This window comes from Chelonia mydas, chromosome 5 (genome assembly GCF_015237465.2).
Source record: "Chelonia mydas isolate rCheMyd1 chromosome 5, rCheMyd1.pri.v2, whole genome shotgun sequence".
NCBI lineage: Eukaryota > Metazoa > Chordata > Testudines > Cheloniidae > Chelonia > Chelonia mydas.
The window spans coordinates 58923572-58948361 of record NC_051245.2 but is presented as its reverse complement, the minus strand read 5'-3'; the positions used below and the strand labels follow the sequence as shown (position 1 = coordinate 58948361).

General features: G+C 38.6%; 1 protein-coding gene across 11 annotated transcripts in view; it reads left to right on the top strand.

The window, feature by feature from the left end:
- KIAA0825 (KIAA0825 ortholog) overlaps positions 1 to 24790 on the top strand; it is a 406839-nt gene that overhangs the window by 190162 nt on the left and 191887 nt on the right. For all 11 annotated transcript variants that reach the window (XM_037903240.2, XM_037903239.2, XM_043546230.1 and 8 more), the window contains 5 exons: positions 3794 to 3907; positions 12545 to 12684; positions 16280 to 16468; positions 19482 to 19715; positions 21335 to 21743. In XM_037903240.2, the coding sequence (XP_037759168.1) occupies positions 3794 to 3907; positions 12545 to 12684; positions 16280 to 16468; positions 19482 to 19715; positions 21335 to 21743 (1086 nt within the window). The remainder of the gene's footprint in view (positions 1 to 3793; positions 3908 to 12544; positions 12685 to 16279; positions 16469 to 19481; positions 19716 to 21334; positions 21744 to 24790) is intronic.

Genomic DNA, 24790 nt, shown 5'->3' with positions numbered 1-24790 from the left:
TGCACTTAAATCAATAAACCACATCAGGGAAGTGGTATATTCAGCTAAACATTCTCATGATGTTTTGAAACCCTCAGATATGTAGAATTCCCTTCACGTTTTTCACACATGACAAGAATTTGCTTTTAGCCAACCTTGGCAGCACGTATATCTTGATAAGGCAGTGAATAACTGGATTTAATTGTACCCTTAATTCCCTCCTATGCTTACAGAGTAAAATTCTCTCCTATTCAGAAGGCCAGCACAAGGTCTATGCACAATTAAAGTCCCACTTAATCCCTCAAAATAGAGACTGCCCTCTATACTTAGGGTAGCTCAAAGCAGAGCAGAGTGGTTTTCAGTTGTCTCATGCTGACAAGAAGTCACCAGTTCCCTCTGTTGCTGAAGATGATGAAAAAGATCTAATTGCCCTCCTTCAGATGATTATGTATTAGACATCAGCAGATGCTATTACAGATTAAAAATTCAGGATGATAGCATGACTGCAGAGAGGAGTATTTAGAGATTCCAACTTTTTTCTTTTCCTTTTCTTTTTCTTTTCTTTTAACAGTTGGAAGTACCTCTCTATTTTTTAAGAAAAACAAGTTACTACTCATGCAGCTGCATATTATCCATAATTCTAAATTGTTTAGATTATCAAGTTCTTCAAAATCTACAAGGAAACACCATTAGTATCTTGTAGGCATTTCATCATTTCACACCTTCATTGAGGCTTGCAAGATCAATTCTCACCTTGTCATACTCTAAGGGAGAATAAAACTACCGTAACTTGGGATCTTGCTGTGGTATTAAATACTCTCACAGATGCTATCCACCGTTTTGAGACTATAGGCAGCTGCCTTAATATATCGTATAGTCAAAACAACTTTTCTACTAGCTATTACTAAACTTCTGTCAAAAGAGCAGTTGAATTAAACTGTCTGGCACAGAGTTACATTTTCTTTCTGGCAAGAATTACATTGCCAGCAGTGGACACTGAGAACTGCTGGCACCAAAGGATTATTGCATTATTAGCAGGCACTTCATTCTTTATAATATTTAAAGATGATGTTACATTTAGACAATGTGCTTCCTTAAAGCGATTACAGGTTTCCACATCAATTTTGACATCTGCCTGGAAGTTTGCTCTCCCAAACCTCATAACTCAGAATCCAAAAGTCTCTGCCACCTGCTTGACATTAAGAGAGCTCTGAAGGACTGTATTTAACAAACTGCTGTATTCCAAAAATCTCCCCAACAGTTCATATACTATCAGCAGAGAAAACGTGGCTGCTTATTACTACTCAGACTTTATCAATTATGATTTCTATTAAGGAATCCTGTTTTCATCAAAGTAAATAATTGCTATTTCCTATTACTGCAGATTCTTCAAGAGGTGTAGCAGCCTACTTGGCTAAATGGCAGGGGGGTAGCGGGATTATTTCTATACACAGCTACAGAGAGTAAGAATTTGTCCTGGACATTGCCAGCATTTTAAAACTTCTACAGTTTCCTTGTGAAAATATTTTTATTTTCCTTTAACTACTTTACAATCTTATCTTTATGCTTAGCCTTCAGAAGACTTCATGTGTGTTACTGAGGAAGTTTAAATGTTACTGTAGTAATGATTCCTTACTCTTTCGTAGTGTACCCTCGTACATGCCACCCTTTCCACTCAAAGCTACTTGATCATGCTCACGTTATAGTCAGTGGCAAAACTCCCATTGATATTTTTTTTTGAGTAAGATTAGGCTCTAATTGCTACTTCTTCCTAAGAAATTCAAGATGAAAGGGATACAGTAGTCTGGAAAGGTTGAGAGCCACTGCCCTAGAGGGAAGGGCTGATCCTTCTTTCTAGATTAGGAGGCCAAGTCTAGATATGTATAATTAAGTAATAGGAGCGGTGGTCCATAACCGGATTTCCTACATGCTAATGCAATACAAATAATAAATGTTACCAATAACAACCAGCACTGTTCAGCTTAGAGAGTTACAGAATATTATATTGCCCCTGAATTTGGAGCATCCCAGGAGAGCTCCTATTATGGTGTAGAAGAAAATTTCTGAACTAAATGAGACTATTAAAATAGTTATATTGTTTACTCTAGACAATGCCCCAACTAAAGCTCAGATTTTTATTCTGAAAGAAACTTGAAAATTTTAAACAGAAACCAAGTGCTGGCTGCCCTCACTCCTTTTATTTAAATTTCCTAGGCTTTTTTAAAAAAATATACACACAGTAATGATGTGGCAGTATTTATAATTTCAGTTATTAATTATTCAAATCAGAAAGACATTATGGAAATTTTGGTAGCACTTGAAGCAAAGTAGAAGGAAGAAGGAAATTGGTGTGTGATTTCTCCTTAGATACGTTGGGCCAAATTCACCCCTGGCCTAACTACATTGAAGTCAGTTCCCAAGATCCTGAACAGCACTAAGCTCACACTTGGTGCAGCTGAGGAAAGAGAAACTGCCTTGGTGTAATTTAAAGCAGACTCCAGGCTGCTCTGAGTTATGCCAGCTGTAGCAGTTATATTAGTCTCCCAGGGTTCAGCCCCTCCTGACTGTGGCATGCCCCCTTCTGTCCCATGTGCCAAGTTACAGGAGCAGGTGGTGTAAAGCTAGTTTTATGCCAACCAAAGATTCATCTGTCCCACAAGAATCCACCCTTATTTACTGAAGGTGGCTTTAAATGCCTTTTCGCTGCTGGAGCAGTGCAAAGGGCACTTAGCAACAAGGATCTGGCTTAATGGTTTTATATCAGAGAGAAAATGAACCTATCATGACTGATTTTGCAAGATATTACTGATTGTATACAATATGATTTTCAAAGGCATCTGATGCCCTTAAGTCATTTTAGAAAATCCCACCCATTTCTTATAGAACAGCAAAGACCAGAGAGAAACAGTTTAAGATGCACAAGAGTGTATGTGAAAAAGAAATATTAAAAATTTGTAAGTGAAAGTTTGAAATGAAAATTCCACATGAGCAATGGGATGAAGAAAAGGAACTACATCCTCTCAAGTGTGCCGGAGGTGCCCTGTCACTCATGAGAGATGGGTGAGGGGAGGCAAAGGGGCATAGTCCCTAGGAATGTATTAGAGCAGCCACAGGGCTGCTCTAATATGTACCAGCACTAGTGGGACGCCCAGTGCAATCTGGCAACACCTTGCTTTCTCTCTAGAATGTCCCCCTATGTTGGGAAGGCCATGAATGGATGACACTGAGCCATCTATGCCAGCTTTACACCAATCAGAGATTCTCCTTGTATTGGAAATCCTAGCTGTTTGTCTAAGCTAGCTTTCCATCTGTTTTGAGCCAGTAAAGCATGGCCAAAGATTCTGACCCCAAATTTGCCTGATTTAATCCAAAGTAGCATGTCTAGTAGGAGCTATGTCATCATCACCTCAAAAGGTATTGATCCTGCAGCGTGTACTCATAATGTTGACAACATGCCCTACTGATTATCTATAAAGAGAAGGGTAATAGAAACTAATGACAAAAAAGTAACTTAGTTTGGTTACTTAGCCTACTTTCAGTCCATAATCTTATGTTGAAAAGAGACTATTTAAAAATAACTGTATAATGAAACCAGTGTGTTTAACTGTCTATGTTACAGTGCCAGTTATGTATAAAACTCAGCTTCAAAAAATTTACCAATATCTAAGAAATAACATGTTTTTTTTAAATTTCACATCTGATCAAATGGGAGTAAACAAATAAGTTATAAATAAACTTTTTTAATTCTCATGTTTCATATTTGTTCTTAAAGAGATTTTTTGTCTTTTTAACTCAAAACTATTTATTTTTCCAGGACATATCAGAATGGTTTTGGTGAGCTACTTCCATCAGATTTCTCCAAATCAAATATCAGTCACCCATTACACTGGCTATCTTGCCTAACACCATTTTGTCCTCCTTTACTTATGTGAGTATCATTAGTTGATATAAATAAGAAGAAAAACAGGTAGTTAATACTAGTTAGATATTGCTGTGATATTGTGTTTATAGTGTTCCTGGATAAATATTTTAGTTAAAATTCAGTTGAAACAATATATAAGCATTTTTCTGAATTTATTACAAGTTTTATCTGATGTAAAGTGTTCTGTTTAAACTTCCATGATCTATAAAAAAGGTCATGAGAAAGGCAGTGTATTATGTAGCTCTTTAGCAGTGTATTTATGTTATGTTAGATATCTGAATTATTTTCAGTATTTCATGTTTATGTTTCATAAAAATATAAATATACAATAGTTGACAATCATGTAATTCAGCACAGGTACAATTTTCATAGCATTTTAATTTAGGAGGAAATTAAAAGAGCTAGCTCAAAAAAGTAGGTGTGATATTTAAATAACCAATTGAAAAATATGCCAGTATTTTCCATTGCTTGGTTATATTTGATTTTTAGGGAACTTGCTACATGTTTAAAAGCAAATGAATAATTTCTCTTTCTGTTTCACTGCATATAATAACAAGTATCACAAGGCATATGTTACAAGCTGTTCTGTCATTCCCTTTCTAATTTTGGTCCCAGCGTACTCACACACCCATTGTCGATCCTCTCCCAGTCCCTTTGCTTCTTCCCCATACCCCCCTCCCAAGTTATTTTTGACTTCTAGCATTTTCTAAGGAACCTTCCCCTTAATTTTTCATAATTTAGATGTTTATATTTATTCTGAGAACATATATTTTCATAGTTAAAAACAATAAAGAAAAGACAAAGGAATCTGGCTCCATTCTTAAAATAATTTATGCTAAAATGGAAGGGCCTGCTGCAGTGAAGACCACAGCCAAGATCCTGAGCTTTGAGCCATTTTTGTGATCTCCTGATTCTGGGCCAGTTTCCACAATGTAACTTATGCCATGGATCACCAGGGTAAAAAGATGCCCTTTACACACCTTGTACTGCTTACAGGGAGAAGGGCAGTGTAGTGTAGCAGCTATTATTGTCTCTTACTCTACCCAAGGATTCTTCCTATGCAAGGAAGCCCCATTTCAGTCAGCAGCAAAACTCCCACTAACTGCAAGGGGGTCAGGATTTCACACATGGTCTTTAGGGCAGCTTTACTCTGAGGAAGTGGCTTAAAGCTGCTCTGACACTACTAAGGACTTACATATTGCCACTGTGTGGGACAAAAATAATAAGAATATAAATGATGGGAGTCTATGCGCCACTCTATACACTGAGGAAATGAATTCCGAGGTAGGCCAGCACAGGAAAATAGGAGGGAGATAAGAAGAGGGCAGATCCACCACAAGCAACATGGCCAGTGTGTCCACACAGAGACAATCCATATGACCAGACTCCAAAAACACTTAGTGCTTGTCTTTGGCAACAGCATTTTCACCTATTCAGAAAATTCCCTAGATGCTACCTCAAAACAAACATTAATACTTACTATTATTATTATAATTTTGCCCTGTCTAAGCTGGTGGTGCTTCCATGAAAATGCAGAGTCCATACAACTGAAATGTTTGTTAATTTCAGAGGTGATGTTCAGTATGATAGTATGCTGTGTAGCTTATGGTGAATCAGATCTATACTGGAGTTAGATATGAAAAATTGAGAAATTGTGTTAATCTGATAGTAATGTACTCAAACATCTTGTTTTTAGAAGTAACCCATGGGTGGAGGAAAGCTTGATATTTTAAGAATTCTAGATACATGTACACATTGATTTATACAATGTTTCTTTGACTTTTTACATTTTTTGTTTTTTTTAAATAAACATTGTTAACTTCTGTTTGTCTAATAAAAAAGTTTGAAGTTTGCACATTTATTTTTCATGTTAGATTCCAACAAAAATAACACATTTGTTTATCTAACTATTTAGTGACTCGTTTTAATGAATATTTATGTTCTTTTAGTGATTTGGTTTGATGGTTCAGAAATTGCTTTTTTATGGACCTATAACTCTACTATTGGCAAATCATCACTCTTCTCTTTTCTTCCATGATTACAAAACTGAAAATTTAAATGTCTGATATTTATATATAGTTTACCTTTTGTCTCTTTTTTTATGAGGCTAGTGTTATATTCACAGCTACATGAGCTAGGAGGATGAGAGAACATATGCCTCTCCATATGTCCAATACAAAAACTTCTCAGTGCATTTATTGGTGCTAGCTCAGTGGCTGTAGGGAATGTCTGCAACATTTTATTTTTCCTCTGAGTGAGTCACACCACTGTACATTTCAATTTGCAAGAGGCTTAAAGAGCCAAGAACTGGTATATATAATATATTGCAACATGATAACTTCCCATCTGGTCAATGACAGACAAAGCTTTATTTCTACCCAGATATTCTAAAAATGGCTTTTAATTTATTATAAGTAATTTTAAATATTAATATTCATCTACCAACTGACCAAACACCTCACAGTCTCATATTTGGGGGGCAATGAAAAGCTGTGGTGGAACGGGTGCTGTACAAATATATGAAAGCCAGCCATAAAGGTAAACACAACTGAGGCTGGCCACTGTAATTTTACTGAATTTATAAAAATGTAGAGTTTACCGATAAGCCAGAATGCTAAATGTCATTAATATTAGTGGTTTTTTTAATGTTTACCTTTCTTGTAACATAATTCCTGCTTTGTTGCTTGTATGCATGTCTTAAAGACCTGTTGTATATATAATATATAATGTATTTTAAGAATAGTTATTAAAAATGGAAAGGATTAATTCTGAAAATTTATTTTAATAGATGTAAAAAAATTCAAGGTTTTCTGTTTGCTGTAAATTGCATTAAGATTTGAATATGTGTGTATACATATTAGTTATATATAAATTACAAGTCTATACATACATATTTATTAATATACAGTGAACATAATTGTCAAGCGATGGGGTTTCTACATACACAACATACTTGACACAAACTCACAAAAGCATGAAAATGACAGGGAAGCCACCTAATAATATTTCTCCATCCACAGCCACATACCATCCCCACAATTACCATACACCGCAGAGAGTGCAATCATAACATTGTCCACTCACAATACCCCTTTACCAAACTACCCACTCACAATACTGTTCCTTGCAGATGTTTGGCATAATGGGGTTTTGGGCTGTGGGGGAGTTTGGTAAAGGGGGTTATGGGAGGCAGACTTACAGTACATGATCTGAGGCAAATAGGTTTTTGTGGTAACGGTAAGGTGTGTGCTTGTGAGTTAAGGAGTAGAGGGAATGTACTGTTATGTGGCTTAAGATATTACAGTGATGAGTACAGTATAAAAGTCTGTGTAGAATAGAATAGAACTTTTCATGTCCATGCTTTTTGTGGCTTTGTGACTGGTATACCATGTATGTAGTAACCCTGACTGAACAACAGAGGTTTTGGTGGATTCATTTCTAAGGAGTTTTAATGCTCAAATGAAGGTGTAGAGTTGAATGATGAGGAAGGAGAATGAAGGATGGGCAGTGGCAGACCCATGGAGGTAGAAGTGCAGCAACTGACAAAGATTTTTTTTCCATCAGCAAGTCTTCTAGGTTATGTGCGAGCTGCTGCCATAAATGGCACATAATATTTATGGTCAGCTGCATATAAATCCTTCAACATTGCAGGATACAATCTGACAGAAAAGTGTAGTTCCTGGTAAGAAGATTTTATCTGATAGAGAAGGTTTTGTGTGTGCACTAGCACACAAAATTTATGCATGTATAGTTTTTGCACTGGTGCATAAGTAGTTAATGCGCTGGTGCATGTCACATTTATGTGTATAAAGTTTACGTGCAATAGTGAATAAACTTTCTCAATCATCAACCACTAGAGCATATGGTTTCGGCTCAAATGAGTAAGTGTAATGGCTAAAAATGATGCAAAATTGGTTTTTTTCAAAAGCACATTTTATGTAGGAAAATAGGGGTTTTTTTTGTTCTTTGTTAGATATCAGTCGACAATGAAAGGGAAGACTACCAAGGACAAATTTTTTCCAGAACCCAATTTCAAAGACTTCCTTCTAAAAACTTATAATGAGAAATAAAATAAAATCTAAACAGAGCATTCAAAGGACATAAAAACTAACATTTTGTGGAATTATATATCAAGAAGACATTTACTTTAGAGAAAAGCAAGATTTTATGTTCATTCTAAGCCCATTTTAGAACTCTGTCTTAACTATGGAGTCAATACTAAGAGCCTCCATAATGTAATAAAATATTAATGATAGAACCAGTCAATTACTGAAGAAAGAACATTTGTGATCATTCATTTGGATTCTAAATAGCTGTGTGATTCAGTCGTATTTGTGCCTTTTTAAATTGCTATTTGTGAACATTCACATGAACAGGTCCACATTTACAGAAGAACTGGGTTTTCTAAAATGAAGTATATCAATGATCCCTGTGTCGATTAAGGGATCATTGTCAAAAGGATAACATCTTTGTCAGAGCTAAACAACTCTGACAGAAAAGGAGTAGGTTGTAATAATTGGCCCAACGAATTTACCCTAATTGTAGTGAAAGTGAAAGTTCATAAGAAGTCAGAATAAGCTATAATAATAAATGTTAATGGAAAAAGGTGCAGAAGTGAGAGAGACTGAATTAGTCCAAACAAAAAGGCCTACTGATATAATTCAATGACTGAGTTGCCTCATGCTTGGTAAGCAAGACTGTGTGAAACCAAAAATCAGTGAATCCAAATTGGTGTGTCAGAAATTATGCCTAATTTGTGTCATAGAGTTTAATGCCAGAAGGGATCATCAGATCATCTAGCCTGACCTCCTGTTAGGGTGATCAGGTGTCTGGTTTTTGACTGGAACACCGGGTCAAAAATGGACCCTGGCGGCTCCAGTCAGCACCACTGACCAGGGTGTTAAAAGTGTGTGGGTGCAGGGCTGGCAGGCTCACTACTCAGCTCTGCACAGCTCCCGGGAAGCAGCTGGCATGTCTCTCTGGCTCCTAGGCAATAGGGGTGGCCAGGGGGGCTCCACACACGGCCCCCCCCGCAAGCGCCAGCTCCACAGCTCCCATTGGCCAGGACCTGGGTCTCAGGGAAGGGGCAAGGCAGGTGCGGGGCAAGGGTCTTTGGTTTTGTGCAATTAGAAAATTGGCAGCCCTACCTCCTGTATATCACAAGCCACCAGCACCCTCACAACAAACCCAACAACTAAAATTAGGTAAGCATTACAGCTCACAGGAGACTAGACTATTAGATGCTGCAGGCAGAGAAAAGGAGAGACCGAGGTTCACCAGTGCCTGAGGCCCCCACAACAGCAGGGAAATAATTAAGTGAGATATCGCCAGATATTCCTACCAAGTAACCTGCATCCACATGTTGCAGAGGAAGGCGAAAAAACTCTCACTCACTGCCAGTCTGACCTAGGGGGAAATCCCTTCCTGGCCCCACATATAGCAATCAATTTGACCCTGAGCATGTGGGCAATATCAGACAGCCAAGCAATTGAGAGAGAGAATGCTCAGTGTCACTTTAGAGCTCTGGTCCACCCCATCTCCAGCCATGATCATCTCTGATGCTTCAGAGGAAGGAGATTTTAAAAAATCCCAGAATATGTTGGAGGGTAGCAGGGGGAGAGAATCCATTCTTGACTCCTGCAGATGGCCAGCTGGAAAACTTGAAACATGAGCTTTTAGGAACATAAGACATAAACAGGAAGTGTGGTCCAGAGCTGTTGAACCCTGCAGCCCACCATCACAAGCAACCCTGTCACCCAATTGCACTCATAAATATGTCCAGTTCTCCTTAAAACTAATTAAGTTGTTTGGCCCCACCACACTTATTGGGAGTCTGTTCCAGAACCTCATCCCTCTGATATTTAGAAACCTTCTTCTGATTTCCAGCCTGCATTTGTTCATGGCCAGTTTATACCCATTTGTCCTTGTGCCAGCATTGTCCTTTAGCTAAAATAGCTCTTTAACCTTCCTGGCATTTAGCCTCCTAATGTATTTATAGAGAGCAATCATATCCCCTCTCAGCCATCTTTTTGCTGACTAGAGAAGCCAAGCTCTTCCAGTCTCCTCTCAACAGATAGGCCCTGCAGTCCTCTGATCATCCTAGCAGCTCTTATCTGCACCTGCTAAAGTTGAATTCATCTTTCAGGAAGATGGGTTGCCAGAATTTATCCTCAAATGAGATCTTACAGTGCCTTGTACAATGGCATTAATATTTCTCTATCTCCACTGGAAATGCCACACCTAATACATGCTAGAATCACATTTGCCTTTTTCACAGCTGGATCACATTGGTGGCTCATAGTCATCCTATGATCAACCCACACATCTGCTCTTTCTCCTCCCCTGTTGCTTCCAACTGGAGAGCCTCCAGCTCATGCCGGAAATTCTTATTATTAAACCCTATGTGCATGGCCGTGCATTTTGCACTATTGAATTTCATCCCATTTCCGTCACTCCAGTCTTCAAAGTCATCCAGGTCTTCCTGTATAATATTCTGATCCTCCTTTTTATTGAAAATGCCTCCCAACTTTTTGTCATCCGCAAATTTCATTGCCATGCTCCTACTTTTTGTGCCACAGTCATTCATAAAAATATTGAATAAGATTCGTTCCAAAATCGATCCTTGAGGAACTCCACTAGTAATCTCCCTCTGAGCTAATAATTCACATTTCAGCACAACCCGTTACCTTTTTCTCTTTAGCCAGTTCCTTATCTTCTTTACAATGCTTGTATTGATCCCCATCTTCCTAGTTTAATTCATAATTTCCCAGCTGGCACCATCTCAAAAGCTTTGTGGAAGCCCAAGTATATTAAATCTATTGCACTTCCCTTATCTAAAAAATCAGTTATTTTCTGAAAAAAGGAAATCAGGTTAGTCTGGTATGATCTACTTTTGGTAAACCAGTTTTGCATTTCACCCCCTTTACCATTTATCTCTATTGATTTAATTATTCTTTCCTTCAGAATTTGTTCTAAAGCCTTGCGTACCACTGAGGTCAGACTAAGGTATGTCTACACAAAATGTTAAGTCCGGTTTGAACCTGGACTGAAGCCTAACCCCCCTTGTGTCCACACACCAATTGTGCTAACTTATGGTCCCAGGGTCATGCAGAGATGGAAAATCCAAGCCCTACTGCTTTCCTGTCCTGCACTTGACTCAGGTCCCAGAAGTCCTTCAGATGTATCCCATGGCAGCGGAGGAGCAGCACTGCCGGCGGCCAGTGCAGTAGCTGGAAGCACCAATGCTGCCTGGCTGAGCAGTCTCGCCATTCCTGCTCCAGCTCCTCCTTGCTGCTATGCGGAGCTTGCCTGGAGCAGGGAGCAAAGCTGACAGGTGGGAGGCAGCTCCCAGTCACTCAGATGTTAGGAATCACCCCTCCTCTGGCTGTGCAGAGCTGGGAGCCCTGCCGCTCCCCCTCCGCTGCTTTCTAGTCCTTGCTCCCAGGCCTCCCGTGTCCTCCCTGGCACTGTGTGTGCAGGGGCACCTGGACTGTGTGCACTGTCAGGACAGGAAGTGGGAGCCAGCCCCCAAAACTTCCCCGAAGCCTCCTTCAGTGGCGGCTTTGGCTCCTCCTCACTAGAGGGAAGTTTTGGGGCTAGCTCCCACTCACCGCCCTGACAGTGCATGCTGCCCGAGCGCACCAGCACACACAGCCCCAGGGAGGTCAGAGGGGCCAGAGAGTGAGCGGGAACCAAGCAGCTGCCCTGCAGGGAGAGGGAGTGGCCAGGGTTTTGAGGGTCATCCGTCCCCAAACTCTACTGAGCCAGGAGCTCTGGGTCCACTGTTGGGGCCAGATGGGGCAGGGAGAGGGGGAAAGGTTGCTTGCAGCAGCCAGGTGCATTACATTGTAGAACCAGACTCAAAATCAATTAACTTCTTAATTTTTGAAGCTGACTGTTGGTGGTGTTCATTAGCTGAGCTCAAGTTAAATCCTGAGATGTAAATTCGTTTGGATCCTGACCATAGTATTTTCCCCAGCTTTGTGGGGAAAAAAAACAAAATTTTAAAACAGGTAATTTTAAAGGATCGTATCTCAGGAAATCTGTGACCAGAATTAACTCAGTTTTGAACCACTGTCTCTACCCAGGGCCCTTTGCTGGCATACCAATTATTAGAGCAATCTCATTTTGCATGTGGATTTTGCAGGACTTGGAAAAATATCCTTTACACTGAAAGCAGAGCTTCGGTGGCACCCCGTTACATACTCCTTTTAGCATTTTCATTGGTTTTGTTATTTATCCGCTTCTTATACTTGATTTCATAAATTTTATAGCCTCCTGCTAAACAATTAATGTAACACTGTACTAAAATATAATAACCTCAAATTTATTCAAGCACAAGAAAATTCATTTTTGCCTCATGGAACAAGAACATACATGGTTCCATGAAAGAGACAAGTGAGGTTACTTTGTATCAGTTATAAATTTGGCAGACTACCAAATGTTAATTTGCTTTTAGCTAGTTGAGATTAAATGTAATTCCTTCCCTGAGCAGCCTTAAAGTAAGCAAGCATGAAAGCATTTTCTGAGTAATCTGGGAGGAATTGACATTTAAAGGAGTTAGCATTACATCTGCACTTTAAGGCTATTAATTTCATAGATAAATTAACTACATTATTCTGTCTTTATCTTACATTTTGAAAGGATTCCATCAACCGGAGAAATGGCAGCCCAGGGTCAACTGAAACTGCTCTTATCCCAACCGTATTGTAATTGGAACTTGCTTTTGGAAACACTGCTACATCAGGATTGTCTCTTAGTGAAAATTTTATTGGAAAGTTCAAGTAAGTATTTGTGCTTTGTTTGTAAGAATGGCAGCAAGAAAACACACACAAATTTTTGAGTTTTGCTACATTTTTCACTGCTTGACTATTGATGGAAGGATGCCAGCCAGTTGTGGATATCAGTAGTTATCCAGTTATCAGTGAGACAAATATTGAACTGGGGGAGGTGTGGAGGTAGGAAGAATCCTTTATCACTTTTTACTAAGAGAGTTGCAGTCTATCTGAACATTCATATTTTGAAGGCAGATAGCATTTTGATAACATAGACCACTGTCACAACTTGGAAGCTTTTAAGAAGAAATGGATGAATTTGAACTTATCAGAGTTTTGATATCAAAACTGCTTTAAATAGCTTTTCCTTGAAAAAAACTAGTCTGAGTTAGGACTCTGAAGGATCACTTGCTTTCAACATTGAAAAGCTTCTCAGAGATTTTGCTTAATACATTGTATATGTTTGTTACTGTAAACTGCAGTTGTATTCTTCCTCATATTTGAATAGTTAGAAATATGTAATTATGAGAGAAATAGGAAAGCGAGTGGAAGAATGGTTCTACACAGGCTTTCATCTTTTATTGTGCTATTACTGTGTTTGAAAACAATAAACATTATTATCACATCTAACACGTTAGTAGCTTTCAAATAAAGGAATCAAATTGATGAATAGTTTATGGTGTAGTTACTGATTTGGCATAATGTTTGCCATAATGTTGAACTATATTCTGTTGTTAAAAATCAGTTTTTATCATTCTTTTGCAAAGGAATTTCTCATTACTTATCAAACAGAAAATATTAGGTCCACATACCATTAAACCTGACATAATTTACTTCTGTCATTTTAAAGTGGTCTTACATTTGTCAGAAGCACAACATTGCTTCAACTTCTGTCATGCTTCTTATTGAGTGCTGAACTGCATTCACTTACCTATTCAAATACCTGTCATCTTTTACAAAGACTGACAAATGTTTGATCAGGATAATATTCTTACCCTGGTGTTATCCGCTATTGAATTTTACTAGCTGCTTCAATTATCACAAGGATGAAGTGACAGAATTTATTAATTTATTGACTGACCAGCCCTTTGAGCTTCTGGGGAATATATGCTACTTAGAGTTAGAAATTATGTTGTTTGTATATGCTGTAGAGCTATATTAACTACAATAACATTGATAAACTGTTGTTTTACATAACATTGAAACTGGTAATAGTCTTTTTTCTTCTAGAGTAATTTCTGTTTGATTAAATATGTGCTGGTAAAACTGACCACATTCTTTACATTACAAATTTGATATTTTATAGGAAAGAAACATTAAGTGTTATAAAATAGTATACTGTATGGATCACCAAAACACATTTCTGAAATACCATTTCAAACAGTGCACTTTTTACACCTAAAACTGTGAAAACTGATACAGTCTTGATAACGTTACGTATTTGTGGAAATGTGATTGATCTAGCTTTCTGTATAAAGTAATCTAAAATTATTAAGAGCTATTTTCTTGGTCATAGCAAAGACAGTAGATTTTGTTTTTTCTTCATGCAGCCCAAAGTCTTACACTAATACATGAATACATATTTTATCAGAAGTAGTATTTATTAATGTCTGAATTCAGAGTGATATGTTTAAGCAGTTAAAAGACACGCATAATGTAATTTTGAATTTTGGAGTAATTTACGTAACTGATCACAAACTACCTAAAATTTAACTTCACAGCATGAGTCATGCAGAATTTCTAAGGAAAAAAAAAAGTACAAAATTTCTCAACTTTTTCTTTCTCTTATCCTCAAAAAGCAAAAATATGTCAGCATAAATTACATTTAAATAATTATTTATATGTTTCAGATGTATTTAGTGGGTGTCGATGATTGTTTATATCATCATAGTGCCATTGCACTCATTTTGTGAGGCATTGCACAAATACATAGGGCTAGGTTGTAGTCCCCACTCTCCTTATGCTGCTGTGTAGTTTTTCATAGATTCATAGATCCCAGGCCAGAAGGAACTATTGAGATTATCTAGTCTGACCTGCTCTATAATACAGGCCATAGAAGTTCCCCAAAATAATCCCTAATTATGAATGGAAGGATTAGGAAGCTTTTCCTGTCTTTGTGTGGCCTATGTAAGAACCATCCAAAATATCAGCAGTGCCCAAGAGCAATTCTCCAAAATGGGAGAAGGCGGGGAGTGGATGGAGCTGTGGCTGCACTGTTGCCAACTCTCATTATTTTATTATGAGTCTCTCTTAATATTTGATGATGGAATCATGTGAATACATAGAAATCTAAGTTTTCATTTTTAAAAAGTAAGTTTCTAACTCTCACGGATGTGGAAAAAAGCTTCAAAATATGAACCCTAAGGATTCAAAACCTAGAAGGCAAATAAACAGATGCAACATTTATTATTTTTTTAAATCTTGTGATTTTTCAGCCACTTTAGGTGACTGAGCAGTTAATATTCAAAGAAAAGTAATTGGAGCAAAGCGAGAGGGAACTGAATTTCAGAAATGTCTCATATCTCATAGGAGAATTCAGATACTCTACACTGCAACTGGATTGAGGAGTAAGGCAGGATTTCCCAACTCCTCCTTTGAGACTTTATCTTCCCCCATTTTGTAGAAAAAATAATCCACATTCACTTACGTGAATCACAGTGATACAGATAAGATGTATATGGAGCTAAACTCGGCAAAATTCCTACTGGACAAGGAACCTGCGTGCTCCTTTTAGATCAATTGATAGAGTTGCTACTTGTAGACTATAAGGATACTAAGTTAAGGCCCAGCTACAGTGCTGTCCTTTTTGCACAGACAGATTAATATACTGACTCTTCTGGAGAGTGAGGAGACAGTACGACATTCACTTGTGTGTGTTTGATCAAAATAAACCCCGAACTCTGAAACCAAGATTTTTACAAGTGGATAGAGATTTTTGGTGCCCAGCTTGAGTTAATGAAGAGATTCCCGTTTTCAGACAATGCTGAGCACTACACCTATAAAACAAACAAACCCTTTTAAGGTGTCAGAATCACTAGTCACTTTTGAAAATATTGGCCTGGGTGTCTTACCAGGACTGAGACTTTGTTTTGAAGAATTATTATTTTTCATTATCACAAAAAATTAAAAAACAAAACAAAACTTTTTTGTGTTTGGGAGAGGTCTGCAACTGTCATGTCATTTGATTTGCATATTAACCAATTGATTTATATTATTTCATTTTATTAATATAATAATGAAATTACCCAAGTGATGAGTAAAGTTTATTGATGGTAATCCTAACTATTACAGAAATAGCACTGTATGATCACTGCTGTTTTAGTTTATGTATAGTGAATAATAAAATTCTAATTATGTTTTGAATGTATTTTGAATTAAAGTAGGCATATACTGTATTTTTTTTAAAGTACTTCTGATTTTTTTTAATGACTGGATATAACTTAAGCAGGCATAATGAATCAAATGTTATTATGTGAAAGATTTCAGGGGTATTGTGTTTTGAAATGTAGTTCAAATACAGTTTTCAGTTTGCTTTGACACTTTTTATTTCCATAACTAGAATTAATTGGAAATTCTACTAACCATTATTTTATTCATTTTCAAGAAATTGAAGTATCAAAATGTGATGAACAAAGTTCCTGCATAAAACAGATAAATAACAAAGAGCCTACTTTGACTGAAGCAATCTTTACAGTATTATCCTATTGCACTTTATCACCCAAATCACTTAGTAGTGCTCTTGAGAGCTACATGAAAAAAGAGCAACTATGGGATTGCTTTTACAATATATCAGGTATGAAAACAATTAGTGATACAAACATTTTAAAGCCCATGTTTAATCTTGTTCATTTTCAGATATATACTGATACTAGTTTTTGTTTTAATAAGTTGGTCCAAATTATGGAAGGTTACTTAAAATAATATTAGAATTGAAGTGTTTTGAAGAATCATATTATGAATGTTTGCAGTCTAATACCTCATCAAGGGATTGTAGAAACAGTGGAAAACATCATGGATACAGTATTCGTGGTTGTAGAAAAATGTGCTACAGTGGGAGCCCAATTTTCAAAAGTGTCTGCCTCTGACCGTGTGGGTGAGGCCTGTTCCAAATCTCAGAGGGCCCAGGCAGCAAGCAGCAAACACCTCCTATAACTGCTGACTGCTTAGTTTCTCTGTTCCTGCCTATCTAACAAAGGCACCAGCACCACACCTTCACCCCTAACTTTTGAAGAGGGACAAAGGGGAGTAAAGAAATGGGGGGATTGCCACATGAGGTGCATTGGGGATGCTGCTTTGGGATGGATTAGAAGCCCTGCTACTTGGTGATGCAAAGGGAGGAGGGCTCCCAGTTGTGAGTGGACAGGGAGAGATGCCCTATCTGGGATAGGAGTTGGAGGCTACTGCTGATTTTTAAAGTGTTAGGGTGTAGGACTCAAAGGGAAGAAAGGGATGGGAGTAGATAGCTCTCTGGTACCCAAAAAGGGGAGTGGTGAGGCCCTGAGGAAAAGAAGGTTGAGGGGAGGGGGTCTGAGTGAAAGCAAGAGAGAGAACAAAGAGGGTAGTGACCATCAAGGGGATGGAGGTGCTCCCCAAGAGTGAGTGAGCTGCAGGGGAGACCTGGTGTCCTGAGGCACAGAAAGAGGGGAGAAGAAGAAAGGCACAGAGGCTGTTGGGTTTCAAAGAGGGATGAGAGGTGGGGATCTATAGAAACTTACAGAAGAGTCCTGGGGGAGGGGATGAGACTGAGAGGGGGATGGAGGCAGACATGTGTCCCCCTGGACAGGTGAAATAAGTTTGGACAAAGGCCTCTGGCTGACCCCAGAACAGGTGAAGAGAGTTAGGTTGTGTGGAAACCTCCATTCCCCCAAAAAACAGTGGAAAAGGGAGTAAAATAGAAAAATGACAGAGGAGAGAGGTGATATAGCACAAAAGAAAAGAAGAAAAGGGAGGAGGGAAATAAGAGGAGAGGATAGATAACAGAGAAGGAATACCTCCATGCTGTCAGTCACACCATCCTTTATCAATCAGACAGAATATGCTGCCTTAAGAAGAGCCTATTCAAATTTCCCTGACATAAGATATGACAACTAAATGACCAAAGGAACCAACGTTCAGCTCCCATATATTTTAATAGACAACTCTATAGCTCCTACACTTCATAAAATTACTGTTCCAGCATCCCCACCTTGCATTCCCTCCCACTTGTCTCACCACGGCGTCTGCAGCAACTGCTTCCAAGAATGTTGAGCTACATTTCCAATCACTGTGGCTCAGTTTTCCTGCTACAGCACCCCCAGTTCTCTCCCCAGCCTGAAACTACAATGGCGACATCTTCCCTACTGCTTTCTCTCTCCTTTCTCCCTTCAGGTTTAACTGAAAATTCTCAAATTTTCTGAGGGACAATTCTGCTGAGTTACTTTTTGGGGTCTACTGTTAGCTGTCCTGCAGCCCAGTTCATTTGTCGATTGGAGTGTGGTCCTTCAATCTGCCTCATTCTCACCTTTCTTTTCCTCATTCTACTTTCTTCATCACCCATCCACAAATCACTTTTCATTTTAGTTCGGCATAGTAGTAAAGTAGTGGTGGCCTCTACTCAGTCAAAGCTGGAGCCAGTTCGCGTGAACCGGTTGTTAAATTTTGAAGCCGGTTTAGAACCGGTTGTTAAAGGGGTGGGGAAGCTCAGGCGGGACGGACAGGATGTGGCCCGCGGGACCATCCTGTCCATCCCGCCTGAGCTCTTGGCTGGGGAGGATCCCATGTGAATTTTTACTGACCCGGCGGCACTCCGAGCCTTCGGCGGCACTTCGGTGGTAGGTCCTTCACTCGCTCCAGGTCTTCAGTGGTATTTCGGTGGTGGGTCCTTCAGTGCCGCCGAAGACCTGGATGACTGAAGGACGTGCCGCTGAAGTGCCACCAAAGACCCGGAGCAAGTGAAGGAACTGGTTCTTGAGCTTCTGGCAGCTTATCACTGGTCAAACCCCCATATTTTGAGGTTTTGTGGCAATCTGCTTCCACACATACCCTTCCAAATTGCCACTCCAGCGTCTGGTGGAACTTCCTGGAGGAACTACATGCTACATGACTTGAGGGCTGCAGTGCCCCTTTTCTGGAGAGAATGGTAAATTCTCTAAGATATTAAGAATAAGGGAAAGAATGCTCCTATATCATCTTAATACCTGCTACTCACAATATAAACTGTATTGTAGATAACCAACTTGTGGAATGTTACCTATAGTAATATGATGGCACTCTGTGCTAGATGATAGGGTTTTTTTTAATTCCATCATTTTGTCACTGGAATGTCTCTTCATTTTTCCTTCTGCTTGCTTTCTAATTAAGCAGTACCAAACAGTCTGGTTAACTATCAAATACTGTTCTCAGTTCTATGCTAATGTAATTGATGATCCAGCTAGGGAGGTAAAGAAGTAAACAAAAATGGTCATATCAGCTGGCTCCATTAAAACAAACAAACTAAAAACATATGTAGCATGGAAAAGGACAGTATCAATTGGAAACGTGTAATTTTTAGCTTCAAAGTAAAGGGAAAAACAAAAGAAAAAAGAAATTAAACTATAAAATACATGCTCCTATAATATTAAATCATACAAGCCATATTATTTTAATTTTGTAATATTTCTTTAATTTGTTAGAGGATTGTAACTATGAAGTTGTTCTGAATCATAATTTTGTTGCTCTTCTTTTCACAAGGGTTTTATAATACCTCGTTTTGAAATTCTAATAGTAATCAAATGTGCACAAATGGCTGTTTGCATATTGACTGTTTAATGCTTTTTTTTTGTCTGAAGTTTCTAGTTGTGGTGAATCAGAGCCAGAGGTTATCAGATGTTTGAAGCTGACTTTGATTAATTCAGTCAAGGGTATAGTGAAGCAAATAATTTCTTTGATGCATTCATGGGAGGCAACAGAGAACTATGGAACCTATCAACACAAGCAAATAGTTCCTGAAAGCTTGCTGAAGACAGTTCCAAAGGAATGGAATTATACACCTAGAGAAATGAAGAGAAAAGACGCTGGGAAATGTAGGTGACACTTAAAGTGTTCTTATATAAACCTGTCATAAGAGCTTGTTACCCATTTAATGAGAACATATCAAAATTGAAGAATTAGAATTGATATGTGATATGATTTGACAACAAACATTATTGTAATTTGCAAGCAAATTTCCTGATTTTTTTCAAAAAAGTACTAGTGAAATTGTTATGTCAGTACGTTTCTTCTTCATTAAGTTAGAACTGCAATAACTTGGGATTTATATCCTTGCACACATCTGTGGTGTTTTTAAAGTCTATATAGTTATTTTAAGTCTTTTCACAAATCTCACAGCACTAGAGAATAGTACAATAGGCTTCAAGATATCCTAGGATGATCTATGGTGATCAAAACCAGGAAATCATTTTAGTTCATTTTGTTTCTCAACCAGTGTAAAGTACTGTGAACCTTTTAGATTTTGTTGGTTGTAAATATCTGATAGTCATCACAGTTTTAATTAAGATATGTTATTGGGGTTGAAACATTACAACCTCATTTATCGGTGATTTATAACACAACGATTTATATTTATATAGCGTTGAAATTAGCATACAATGTGCAACTGCAGATATTTTTTCTCTAAACCATTATTAAAATAAGTAAAGTAATATGGTAAACATAGATAATAGAAAACATTTTAAAAATGGATAGGGAGTAAAGATTATTTCAAGTATTTTTTTGATCACCCGTGGCTAAACAACCATAATTTTAATTTTTGCAAGGATAAAAAAAAAATAAAATAATTGGCACCAAAATCATGACCTGATTCTCAGTTACACTGACATCCCTTCACAATATTCTGGCAATGAAAAGAGGCCATAAGGTGGGAGTAAGTTATTTTTAAGTCTACTTTGTAAGGCCCCTTTACACTGCTAGAGCATCTACCCCATTCTTCTTCGTATCCTTTTTCCTTCCCACTTTTTATTTCTTTCATGCTGTATACTTGGTCCCCTTTTTCTTTTTAATTGTGCCCTTCTCTTCCTTTTTTCAACCTGTGTCTCTTCAGTAGTTACCTTCCAATTTCCAGAACGATTCAATAGTAGGTGCTGTACCAGCATACATCCTGCGTATATTGCAGAAGCCAATAATCGTGACTGATGTGAGGACATTTATGGGCCTAAAAAGGGAAAGGGAGAAAAAAAAGTAAACATTACAAATACACTTCAAGACTCTGAGAGATTTAGCACATTACCTTACACTGCACATTAATCATAAAAAACAACAACACAAAGCAATTTTAAAGTCAAGCTATTGTCCCACGTTATTCCAAATCACTCAGAATAATGAGTGATCTTTATCTCTATTAAATGTGCTGTAATAGCTGGGCACAACAGGACTAGATACATATGGAATAGCAATCTTAATTCTAAATTATCTTGGTTTTCTATTTTCAGGTCATTACAGGATCTCATTTCAATAGATTTCTGGAGATTAATATACAGTAAAGCACAGTCGAGGTCTAGCTATACTTTTGAGCACTTAATCTTTTCAGCCATTTTCACTACAAAAATTAGACATCATCATACAACACTCATAACTGTACTGTGATCGAACCAGAATATTAACGTTAATCATACCTTCTTTTCTTTCTTTTTTTCTTTTTTTTAAGGCTTCACAAGGCTTGCAGCTCAGGCTGTATCTATTGTAATCAGCAAGTTACCTACAGTGATTGCATGTTTGCCTCTCCCAATTAAATACTTCTTTTTTCTGTCTGAGAGGAAAATGTCAAAAAACTTTGTTGAATCGAAGAAAGCTGGTCTGCTTGTCTGGAACTTGATTGTAATTATATGTCGGATATTTGAGGATGGAAACACCGCAGAACTTTTAACAGGTGCAACGCTTGACAGATGGAGCAAAGAGAAACTCAGTTTAGTTCGTGTGTGTTTGGAAAGTATTGTGGGAAAACAGAAAAGTAGTCCTAAACAAGTAGCACAGAAGGTTATACAGAGTATAGAACAACAAAGACCAAACTGGATTGAAAGCCAGTTGCTGAAAGCAAGAAAATTGAGCACTGACTGGTAAGAAGAATTTAATATTTTCAGATGATATTTTTCTTTCACTGAGCTATTTGCAAGTTCATAATAGCATCAAATAAATATGTACAGGTGAACAAAATGCAGGTGAACACTGATTTTATATTCTCTAATTTAGAGTAGTTCTTAATAGGGTGAAAATTTGATAGTAAAGGATTTGTGGAAATCAATTGCATAGTAAAAATGTAAACCACAGTTGTTTCATTGGAACAGTCTACTCACAAAGAGATTTCTGATTATCACAGTGATCATAAAACAAGGACAATTTAGTTTCTAATCTTTCTTTATGTGAACAGGTACACTAACTGCAGGGCAGTATAGTATGTTTGTAAATGGATTTTGCTATGATGATTAAATTAAAGAGGACTTAATGTCTTTAAACAGCTTTCTATATTTTTTCTGTGATTAAAAAAATAAGCATATTTCACTTTGTAGCAACAAACCTTTAGGGCAAGTCGTGCATATCAAAACAGGACAGGGAAGCCACCCAACTGTTTCTTTATGAGGCAAATATCAACCTTCTTGCAGATTTGACATCAAGGTCCAAATGTTTTGAAACCTTGCTAAGGTTTCTGGAGGGGTTGAATGGATCTAAATATGTTTATGGCTTTCTCTTATCAAAAATTAGTTTTATGGAAGAAAATTATCTAATTTTCATGACATGTATTACTATTTAAAAATATTACCTATCAGCTTTCTGATATTAATTTATAGGAGTTACACAAAATACATTCGTTGACTGCTGAAAGTAAAATGGTTTGTCATTTCATACATATTCTACAAGGTCAGTGTCATTAATTTCCTGCCAGTAATAATCCATATAAACAATATAGAAATTCACATTTGTGTCAGCAATCTAAATGAAAAGCTTTTGTGCAGCACACTGAGGCATTTTTTCTTCTAGGGGCAATCAGTTGGCAAGAATAGCAATAAGCAGTAATAGTATCACACAAATGCTCATTGACATTGACCTTCATAATCTTTATATTTGCATTTAATACTAATTTACAGGCTTTAAACCAATGATTAAAAGATTAAAGGCAGATGCCATCTATGTGAGTAGTCATAAGGTAAAATATGTTTTTAAATTTGTAGATTGATATCGACCAGAATAGTATCATAATTCAATTTATAATTTACTCAGATTATAGACTCCTTTTTAAAGCAAAGGAAATCCAATTTAAGAGTAGTGTCTAAGTGATAGCTCCTAATAACTCTCAGAAGTGCCGTTTAACTTTTTGTTTATGTCTGCTTAATTTGAAAAATTAATAATAAAGTCAAATAGGTAGAGTATTGTACTAATTTTCCTAATATTTTAAAAAATATTTAATAGCTGTCACACCAGGTATCTGACTTTGGGCAATGACTCTCTCTTTCATTAAGATGCTGAACAACTAGTCAAAAGAATATTTTTACTCATTTTGAGTCTAAGGAATTGAATAATGCCATTATTTACTCTCTAAGTCTCCAGTCATGTGATGAGCTCTGCATGGGAGGGTCTCTGTACATAGTGGAACTCCCCACTGAAGCATGGGATCTGCCAACATGAAGCTCATTGCAGGAGCAGCGTCTAAATTTGTGCCAGGCTACTCTGCCTGAAAGGGAAAGTCAGCGTTGTTCTAGTGACTAAGTAGCTGAGAGATTCAGTGCAGAACCAAAGGTTATTTATTAAAACAATTTATAAAATAGATCCAGTGAAGTAGGAAATTCAGAGTATTAGCAGAGGTAAGGAAATGGTTCATGTAGAATTGTTTAGTTTTCTAAACTAAAAAAAGATCTTTCAAGAAGGATTCTGATCTCAAACTGATTCTTTTGAGATAAGTTACCTATAAAAATCTACAATAAAACACTGTGGAGCCCATCCTATGATTGAAATGATGTGTGTATGTATATATACACATACAGTGATGAGTTGCCAAAATCTTAACAACCGGTTCCCTATAAAAAGTTCTGATTTAAGGGATGTGCCCCAGTATGTATTTTTTGTACCAACAGGGTTATCATACGTCCTTATTTTCCCAGGAGGAATTTTAAAAATTCCTCCCGGACGGCGATTTAAGAACCAAAAAGCCTGACCTGTCCGGGAAAATACGGATGTATGTTAACCATGCCTAAAGTTATTTTTTAAAAAAGATGGACCTGAACTAGAAATGAGTTCCGTTTCACATGTGTGGGTCCCCGCCACTCCCTGGGGGTGTGTAAGGGTGACCAGATGTACCAATTTTATAGGGACAGTCCCAGTTTTGGGGTCTTTTTCTTATATAGGCTCCTATTACCCCCCCACTCCCTGTCCTGATTTTTCACACTTGCTGTCTGGTCACCCTAGGGTGTGCACATGTGTGGGTCCCAGCTGCTCCCTGCCCCCCTCATTGAAGCAGGTGTGCAGGGTTACTGCCCTGGGAACTACAGGGCACCAGTGGACGTGGGGCCAGCTGCAGACAGGGATGTGAGGCAGGGCTAGCTGAAGGCAGAGGATGCAGGGCTGACTGCGGGCGGGCAGGGGGTGCGGAGCTGGCGGGAGACAGGAAGGTGCGGAGTTGGCTGGAGGCAAGGGGATGCGGGGCTGGCTGTGGGCAGGGCAGGGGGTGCGGAGCTGGCTAGAGACAGGAGGGTGCGGGGTTGGCTTGCGGCAAGGGGGTGTGGGGCTGGCTGGAGACAGGGCAGGAGCTGACTGGAGGTAGGGGCTGGCTGCAGGCAGGGCGGGGGGTGCAAGGCTGGCTGGAGACAGGGGCTGGCTGCGGGCAGGGGGTGCGGCAGGGCCTGCTGCGGGCAGAGGGTGTGGGGGTGACTGGAGACGGGCTGGCTGTGGGCAGGGCAGGGGGTGCGGCAGGTGCTGGCTGCGGGCAAGGGTGCGGGGGTGGCTGAGGGCAGGGCAGGGGGTGCCACAGGGGCTGACTGGAGGCAGGGGGTGCAGAGGGTGGCTGGAGGCAGGGCAGGGGGTGGCTGGAGACGGGGGCTGGCTGCAGGCAGGGGGTGCGGGGTGGCTGGAGGCAGGGAAGGGCGTGCAGCAGGGTGGTGGGTACTCATGGGGA